The 10,022-nt window shown below is 41.6% G+C and overlaps 1 protein-coding gene across 1 annotated transcript in view; it reads right to left on the minus strand.

The window, feature by feature from the left end:
• The window catches only part of tbx4 (T-box transcription factor 4), a 61,181-nt gene extending 51,552 nt beyond the window's left edge, over nucleotides 1-9,629 (minus strand). Inside the window, exons 1-2 of the mRNA XM_055657709.1 lie at nucleotides 6,884-9,629; nucleotides 108-202 (exon numbers count right to left, since the gene is read on the minus strand). Coding sequence (XP_055513684.1) covers nucleotides 108-202; nucleotides 6,884-7,039 — 251 coding nt within the window. The 5' untranslated portion in view covers nucleotides 7,040-9,629. The remainder of the gene's footprint in view (nucleotides 1-107; nucleotides 203-6,883) is intronic.
• Between the last annotated feature and the right edge of the window lie 393 nt (nucleotides 9,630-10,022).

Here is a 10,022-nt window from a genome sequence, read left to right on the forward strand (position 1 = left end):
TGCACATGGAGCAGAATCCCAAAGCCACAGAAAAATAATGCATGTTGTTCCATGAAATCAATTTGTAGGGAAATGTCCAGCTAATCCCATTTACACAATAAACCTACCTGCCAGCCTTGGTGATGATCATTTCTGTTCCAGCTTCATGAAATTTCTTCCAAAGCTCTTTTTCATGCAGATAAACCTTGATGTTCTCGATGCTCTGGAAGTGAAAGGGTCTGTTTAGTGCTGTGAACATTTTGTGTAACAACTATAATTCCAATGGTAATAGACTAACTTTCCAAAAATTGTGTAATCAATGAAAAGAATGGCTGATAGAAACATAGAAAATAGGTGTAGGAGTAGGCCATTCGGCCCCTCGAGCCTGCACCGCCATTCAATATGATCATAGCTGATCATCCAAATCAATATCCCATACCTGCCTTCTCTCCATACCCCCTGATCCCTTTAGCCACAAGGGCCACATCTAACTCCCTGTTAAATATAGCCAACGAACTGGCCTCATCTACCTTCTGTGGCAGAGAATTCCACAGATTCACCACTCTCTGTGTAAAAAAATTATTTTCTCATCTCAGTCCGAAAAGACTTCCCTCTTATCCTTAAACTGTGACCCCTTGTTCTGGACTTCCCCAACATCGGGAATAATCTTCCTGCATCTAGCCTGTCTAACCCCTTAAGAATTTTGTTAGTTTCTATAAGATCCCCCCTCAATCTTCTAAATTCTAGCGTGTACAAGCCGAGTCTATCCAGTTTTTCTTCATATGAAAATCCTGCCATCCCAGGAATCAGTCTGGTGAACCTTCTCTGTACTCCCTCTATGGCAAAAATGTCTTTCCTCAGATTAGGAGACCAAAACTGTATGCAATACTCCAGGTGGGGTCTCACCAAGACCCTATACAACTGCAGTAGAACCTCCCTGCTCTTATACTCAAATCATTTTGCTATGAATGCTAACATACCATTCGCTTTCTTCACTGCCTGCTGATATTCTGATAAAATCTCATTGGCAGTATCTTTGGATTGGTTGTTCACCAATGGTTGTACAATACTCAATTGCTCCTCAGAAATACTCAGCAAGATCTGGACAGTATTCAGACAAAGGCTGATAAGTGTCAAAGGACATTCATACCACATTCATGCCAAGCAATGCCAATGAGGAAATGGCTCTTGCCATTGAGCAAAGAGCCAAACCGCTTATATATTCAATATTTAATGGTAGAACCATTCTAAGTTCCCCAATCTTGGGAGTCACCATTCACTAAATATTCAGTTAGATCTGCCATTGGAATACTGTGGCTGTAAGAGTAGATCAGAGGTTGGGTATCATGGTGCAAATACAGTGGTGGCAGAGGGGATCAGCTGGTATGGTTGCTGCCTCACAGTGCCAGAAACACAAATTCGATCTTGATCTCAGGTGCGGTCTGTGTAGAGTTTGCAGATTCTACCTCAGACTGCATGGGTTTTCTCCCAGCGCTCTGATTTCCTCACACATCCCAAAGACGTGCAGGTTTGTAATTAATTGGCCTCTGTTAATTGCTTCTATTGTGCAAGTAGTGGATGCCAAAGTGGGAGAAGATAGAACAAGTGCAAACAGGTGATTGATGGTCGGCGAGGACTCAATGGGCCAAAGGGCCTGTATCCATGCTGTATCCCATGCTGTATCCATGCTGTATTTTTCAATCAATCAATCAAAACTAAATCACATCCTGGCACCGCAAAAAAATTCTGATAATTTAAAGCACAAGTCAGGACGGTGATGGGATACTTTCCAAGTGCCTGGATGAGTGCAGTTTCAGAAACTCTTAAAAACTTAAAAATATTCAAGACAAAGTAGCACACTTGATTGGCACCATCCATCATGACCACACTGTGGCTGCAATGTGGGGCCATTTTACAAAATCCACTGGAATTCCTTCCTGGTATTATTCCGACTGCACCTTCTTAACTCATGACCACTGCCATTATGTAGGACAAGGGCATCAGGTGCATTGGAACCTCACCACCAGCAAGTTCTCCTCCAATTCACACTGTGCTGATTTGAAGGTATACCATTGGTCCTCCTTTGTTGCTGGGTCTAAATCATTAGACTCCTGGTTTTGTGGGAATATCTTCACCAGTTCAAACATTCAACAGAGGGACCACCACCTTCTCAAGGATCATTGGGGTTGGCCAAATGATAGCCACGGTGTGAATAATGATTACATTTTACAAAAATAGAAAGTAATTTCTAATTGATAAATGATAATTGATAAATAATAATTTATCAACAACAATAAAGGATTCCTGGGAAAATTAGATCAACTCCATGACAGAAAATTACCAATAAATGCCCTTTTTAGTTTGATGCCCAATGCACCAAAGACTTTCAAGACCTTGGATTTTTGAAGAAGTTAATTTTACTCCTTGTTCTTGATACTTATTAAAGCATAAACAGCCAGAACCTATTTCCCAGGGTGGAAATGTCAAATACTAAAGGTTATAGCTTTAAGGTGAGAGGGGCAAAGTTGAAGGAGATATGTGGGTCATGTGTGTTTTACACAGATAATGCTGGGTGCCGCAGGGGTGGTGGTGGAGGCAGATATGATAGGAGCATGTAAGCGGCTTTTAGATGGACACATGGATATACAAGGAATGGGGTAATTTATGGATCAAATGCAGGCAGAGGAATCTTGTTGTCATATTTGGCCCAGACATTGTGGGCTAAAGGGCCTGCTCATGTGCTGTACTTTTCTATGTTGGTTTTGGGAATGAAAATTTGTGGCAAAGATTTAACCTGAGACAGCAACAATAGACGTAAAAAGGGGAATTAAGGTACAGCACATCCATGATCGAATTCAATGGTGGAAGTGGGGTTTAGGAGCCCAATGTCCTTTTTTCCATTCATCATATGTATCAATAGTAGGAAATGTAAATGAGGCAGGTCAGAGGAGTGTATATGTATGGTCAGGGACAAAAACTACAAGAGAATACAAACAAGTTTCACATAATGCATCACTTACTCATTAACATGAACCCTGTTGAAAAATCTGAATGATAATATGCAATCTTTTCCATATAAAAATAGATTTTTGTCTAGTACTCTGGGCATATTTCCAGTGCGGTTGTGGAGTAAGCACGTACGTGTGGTGGGTAGTAAAATGGAGAAACAAGGAACTGCAGACATTGGTTTTACAAAAAATGGCACAAAGTGCTGGAGTATCTCAACAGTAATATCTCTGGAGAATATGGATTGGTGATGTTTCAGATTGGGACTCTCCTTCACTCTCATTGTTGTGGGGGGAGGAAAAAAAGTGGAAGAGAGGAGAGGCAATACAAAACCCGGCGACAAAAGATGTGAGATAAAAATAGAGGTGAGATAAAAATTGTGAAACCAGAGGAAGGAATATGGGGGAAGGGAAGAAATGGGTGGAGTCCAGGTGAGGCACAGGGGAGAGAGAAGGGGAGAAGGAAGGTGGGGGGGGGGGGGGGGAGAGTTGTAGTTGGTTATCTAAACTTGGAAAATTCAATGTTGATAATATTTTTGCCAAACAGTCACAGTTAATCCGTCAAGGCCTGTTGGATCCCCCAGATGCCAACTATTTTAACTCCCAATTCCAATATCGTCCTTTCTTTCTTGGGACTTCTCCATTTCAAGGGTTAGGCTACATGCAAACTGAAGGCACAACACCTCATATCCTGCTTGGGTGGCTGACAACTTAACAGTATGAACATTGAACTCCGAGCTACGATTGCCCCCTCCCCCCTCCCCCCCCCCCCCCCCCCCACCCCCCCCCCCCCCCCCCCCCCTCCCCCCCCCCCCCCCCCACCCCTTCCCACCGTTCCAACCCAAAACATCACCTATTGGTGTTCTCCAGAGATGCTGCCTGATTCTCTGAGTTACTCTAGAACTTTGTGTCATTTCTCGTGTTGATTATATTTGTTCAATCACTAGGCCATTGGTGTCAATCTTGATTTAAAATATATTTTGTATCTCTGCCATGTGATTTGGCGCAAAGTTGTTGACAGGCTGACCTTTCACCTCCAGGACCAATGTGTAAACTCAGCTCTCATTGCTGACTGGAAAAATAAGTTGAGACCTTTCTCAAGCACACGGTAGGGACTTTAAGTCACATTCACAATAAGTAGCCATTAACGTGGTGGATTGAGGTAATGTGGTGAGTATGCAAGGGACTGAATAAGTGCATCATTTTAACATCAGATGAAAACATTTCAAATATATCATTGTGCAGAACTGATACATAAAGTAGGAGAACGTCATCAGCAAAGTAATGTAATTTCATAGTTAGTCATCTAGAGTAATTCCTAAAAATCCTTTTTTTAATTGAATTATTTTATGTTAAAATGAGCAAAGTCCAAAGGGACCAGGTTTTTAAAGCTTCTCACTCAGGTTAAACATTTCCAGTCTGCCCAGTGCCAAGAGCATTTTAATAGGTTTTACCATGTATTTGAAATATTACCCCATGGTTTCCTAATATTTTAACAAAGCCAAAACACGAGGTGCAGGAGGTCAGGCAGCATCTGTGGAGGGAATGGAAAAAAAAAGTTTTGGGTCGGGACCCTTCTTCAGACTGATTATATCCTGGGCGAGGGGGTGGGATTACAATCAGTCTGAAGAAGGATCCTGACCTGAAATGTTGTCTGTTCTTACTCTCCACATCTGCTGCCAAACCCGCTGAGTTACTACAGCATTTTTGTGTTTAGCTCAAGTTTCCAACATCTGCTGTTTTTTGTGTCCTATTGGGTTATTGATTCAAGTTCTATTTCAGCAAAGTTAACTGAATGTTAAATTCATAAAATAAATATCTGCATATTTTCCCTCACTATAAATTGGGGTTGGCAGGGGCCATGTTATGCCATGGTGATGTAAATCTTAAGCAATAAATGTTTCTGTTGGTCATCGGTGATACCTCTGTGACAGGACCTTGACCTAAACCTCTAAAATAGCATTTGGTTCATCATCATCGACATCTTCAACATCATAAAAAATAAAATAACCATATCCTAAATCAACTCTATTGTTCTAAACATTCTCCCAAGCCTTGCCATAACATAAATTGCTTTCTTGTTACAAAATTCAAAATTAATATTGTGAAAACATGAGCATGGAGGTGTGTACTGACCTCCTTTAACCTGATCATAAAATATGTTTATGGAAGAAACCAGTAATGTTCAACCTGAAAGAACATCTCGTACAGTCTCACAGTTTGTAGCATGCGTCGCCAGATGCCTCAAGATGCTTGCCAAGTTCAGGGCTGGACCCAAACAAATATAGGTGGGGAATTAAGGGAGGCGACTGCTAAAGAAGTTGATATTAAGGATGATTAATATGATGGTGAAGAATTAAATAACATTGATTAGTTTAGAGGAGAATAATTGTGTGGAAGATGAGATGACTCACAGTCCATTCGCCAAAGGTAGAGGCTACATTAGAGTCATTGAGTGATACAGCATGGAAGCAGGTACTTTGGCCCGGTTTGACAGTGCCGACCAAGACTGGATAAGGACAATAGATTTCTATTGTTAGTCCCACCAGCCCAGATTTGGCCCATATTCCACTGAACCTTTCCTATCTATGTATCTGCCCAAATGTCTTTTAAATTTTGTTACAGTACCTGCCTTAACTACCGTCTTGGGCAGCTCATTCCATAAACCACCATCCTCTGTGTGAACGACAGATGCAGAAGAGGCACCAAAAAGTGGTGACGTTTTTGGAAATGGTGAATTTTGTATCGGGGAGTAAAGCACTAAATGCTGGAAACACTCACCTGGTCAGACAGCAGCTGTGGAAAGAGAAAAAATAATGTTTCAGGTCCGAGACTCTCCATCAGAACTGGAGTCTCCAGCTTTTATTTCGTTTTTGTTGCTTAATCATTGGGTCTGAGAATGCTTCAAGTATAAAGTCCTCAAATTTGATGCTAAATGTACCCTTCCATGGACTTGCCCCACCTGACCTCTTGACTTCCTCCAGTTCTACAGAACTGACAACATTCTGTTTTCTTCTGCACCCTTTGTATCCCTAGTGAAGCCCAGATTGCTGAAGTGATCTTATTGTTTACCGAGCAGTTTGGTTAATCGATTAATGAGGGATTTTGTGTAGAGCGAAACAAAGGGTTAATCCGGCTGCAAGGTAATCTATTAGTGATATTAACTCAGTTTTCCTCTTTCCACACACACTGCCTGATGTTCTGGGCATTTCCAGCATTCTCCTTTTGTTGACATGAGGCTGCAGGTACTGGCATCTTGAGCTAGTAGGCAGCCCATTGGTAACGCCAGAGGTGCAGGTTACAAAAGCATTAGATTTTCACAACAGATGATAATAAGCAAGTGAGTTCCAAAGATGAGAGGGGTGGTTTTGGTGACTGATAGAATGAAGATTTGAAGCTCAGATTGAAGTACGCCAATGCATTGCCCCATACCAACAGATTCAGGAAGAGCTACTTTCCTAAAATGATTAGGTTCTTGAATCCTGCTGCGCAACCCTAACCTTACCTTGACAACCTAACACTATTGACCACCACTTGCACAACCATGGGCTTGCTTTTCTTCTGATTGTGTTTTGCACTAATTTATTTGCAGTCCTTTCTTTGTCTTTATGATGTCTTGCAGGATTTTATAAGTAATTTATATATAATGTATATTTTGGTGTGTCTGAATCTGTGTGTCTGTGATGCTGCTGCTGCTGCTGCAAGCAAACGTTTCATTATTCCCGTTCCTCTGTACTTGTGCATATGGTGATAAACTCATCTTGATGTGTTATGTCCACGGCATCAACGAAGGAGAAGGGAATCGAGGCAGAATCATTATTGGGGTGAACAGGGTGGGTTGTCAATTCCAAATAATCCTGCGTTATTCTGCGTCACAGGTGAAGATGACGCTTTCTTACCTGGTCGGGGTCCTGTCCCTGTGGGCTGCCTGGAGACATGCTACTGGCCCCTGGAGCTCCGTGCCCTGGTGACTGCACACTGTGTTCCTGGTGTCCATCCACCTGAGCTGCTGGATAGCTCTCTTCACTTTCTGCAGCACTCTTTTCTTGCAGCATCTCCTAATGAAACAGTGCAGATATACTCAACATAGGACATTATGAATATGAACTTTGGCTGCAATGACCAAGTGAAACTCTAGGTTCCGCTCTCAAGTGGTAATTAGCGGGTTTTACCAATAACATGCATGACGAGCCAATAAATCCTATGTTTGTTTCTGTTATCATCACTTTCTGGTATCGTCTCAGCGCAGAGGGAGAAGAGGAGGGAAGAGACAGTAACTCTAAGACTTTTGCCTCCATCACAGTGAGGAGGTGCTTGGTGAACTCACTGTGGTGGATGTTAATTTGTGTTTATTGTGTGTTGTTATTATTACATGTATGGCTGCAAGCAACAACATTTCGTTCAGACCAAAAGGTCTGAATGACAAATAAAGGATTCAATTCAATTCAATTTTGATCGGCGATCACCGATTCACATGAGCTGGATGACACTTGATTTGGTTCCACACCCAGATGTTTATTTAATCATCTATGAGTTTAGAGATGGAAGGTCAGCTACACTAGTGTGTCTGCGCTTAGGTGGGTATCAGTTAGACTGTAAGGCGTTCGAGAATATACCAAGCCTTCATTCTGAAGAAAGGTCCCAACACAAAACATCACCCATCCTTTTTCTCCAGGGATGCTGCCTGACCCTCCGAGATACTCCAGCACTCTGTGTCAACAGTAACTTCGGTATATACCAGTATCTGCTGTTCCTTTCTACACAGTATAGCAAGCCTGTCTGTTTAGAGTTCATACATCAACTGCCTTGAAGACTTAAGTCCTTGGTCTTATCAAGTAGAATAGAGATCAACGTGGCAGAGGAGCAAATGATGCCTACGCTAAAAGATTTGAATTCAGGCTCTACAATGCTCAACCTTATTTCCCAGCAAAAATATAGTTCCACTTTCATTTGATGTCCAAGCTCAAGTGCACTTCCCTCTCATAAAATCTATTCCACATTCCTTGTCCTCAGGAAATACAACCTTTTCCATTAAGTAAACTTGTTTGAAGCTTACAGATTTTTCACCTGACCGATTTACCCTTTGATTTATTGCTCAAGTTACACAGTGCATTTACTTCAAATCACTTTTGAAATTCTGAGCCAAATCTCTCCGCAGTCACCATTCACGAGAGGCAGCACTAGAGTTGTTCATTCCAATTTTCAGTTAGCTGTCCTAATGTTGAAGGCACTCCCTCCTGATGTTCTTTAGATTCACGTCAGTAGATAAACATACTGAAGGGACCTAACGCCTAATCTATGTTATGTTAGCTCATTGGCCCAGGAGAAGCAACCTACAGTTCCCATCTCAGCATTCCATGAGTGACTTACAAGCGTCCACATTGTTGTTGTACCCAACAATTACTATCTCTGATAAAGTTAATGAACAAAATGAATACACTGTAAATCACGTTTTTTTTATAGTGCTGGTACTTTAATGCATCAAATTTACACTTCCTGAAAAGGTCATGAAAACAGTCAACATTCTTCCTTGTAGGCAATCCTTCGGGATTAAGGATGGCTTTCATCCACTCTAGTTCTGTGGTTTCTGAGGTGACTAGGAGCCTAATGCTGGCGCCACAGAGCCTTTTTCCTAGAATAGAAAAGTCATAGTCTCAAGTGTATAGCTTTAAGGTGACAGGAGCATAGTGAAAAGAAAATGTGCGGGCCATGTTTTTTTACACAGGGAGCGGTGGGTGCTGGAGTGCATTGCCATGTGGTGGAGGCAGATACATTAGTGGCATTTGAGATGCTTTGAAATAGGCTCATGGATATGCAGGGAATTGAGGGATATGGATCACCTGCAGGTTGAGGAGATTAGTTTAACTTGGCATTGTGTTTGACACAGACATTGTTGGACGAAGGGCATGTTCCTGTACTGTACTGTTCTATGTTCTATGAAAATGTATAGCTCTCAATGACTTATTTCTGGCTTATCAACTAATAGGTTTAAAGTATTATTTATGAATTATTCTTGCCATTGATAGAAAATGTAATCTTTGTGTGACATCCATCGATAATTTGTTCAATTCTAATGTTTTTGAGATTTGTGCAGGATGATAGGGTAATTATCTCCCTCTCTCTTCCTTGTATGATCAAACTTTGAATCCCCCTGATTTCAGAATTATGCCTGGGGTTTCAGCATGTGGAAAACTTCAAACACCAGAATGACTCAGCACCAAACCACCAACTGAAATCTAACTGAACTAAATGTAACTGCTAAATAAAACGTGTTGACTGCTCCATGTGTGGATTGTCCATTGTCCCAGAGGCCTGAGATGATAAATTGAGCTTGGCCTGAGATAACTGAAAGCAGATTCAATTGTAAGTTGCAAAAGGAAATTAGATATGTATTCAAGAAAGAGAAATTAGCGGGGTTATGAGAATAGGGCAGGTGGATTAAACAGAGAGCTGTCAACAACATTCTACTCTATCCCAACTCCCACTCTGATGCCTCAATTTCTCACTCTACTCCCACACTGCACCTTAATTCCCCTTCCCACCCCCATTCTGACATTTTAATTCACCATCCCACTCCTACTCTTGCTACTTAATTCGGCATCCCAGAAGTAATCATATGTCCCTGACATCCGCCCGCTGGTCTCTCCCATGAAGTTCAGCGTAGGTTGGAACAGTAGCATCTCATCTTCTCACGGGGTGCATTGCAGCCCTGCAGATGTAACCAATGAAACCGCTGGTGGATGGAAATTTCAAGCATGAATGCAAGGTTGAAGCCGAGTTTAACTCTGATTTATCAAAGTGTAGATTCAATTACAAAAGTGTAGCTGGACATGTCGGAGACCATATGACAATGCTCTTCTCCAGGAATCGGACATGCCGGAGATCTGGGCTTCCTTTGGGACATTGGTTTTATAATACCATATCTTTGAATATGATGGCCTCAAAATATAATGTAAACCAGTATTTTTTCTTTACAAGTTTTTGCCCGCATATAGTGTTGGAAATCGATTTTGAAATGTTGACATTCAGTCTCGTGTT

Source organism: Leucoraja erinacea, chromosome 28 (assembly GCF_028641065.1).
Source record: "Leucoraja erinacea ecotype New England chromosome 28, Leri_hhj_1, whole genome shotgun sequence".
NCBI classification, from domain to species: Eukaryota; Metazoa; Chordata; class Chondrichthyes; order Rajiformes; family Rajidae; genus Leucoraja; species Leucoraja erinaceus.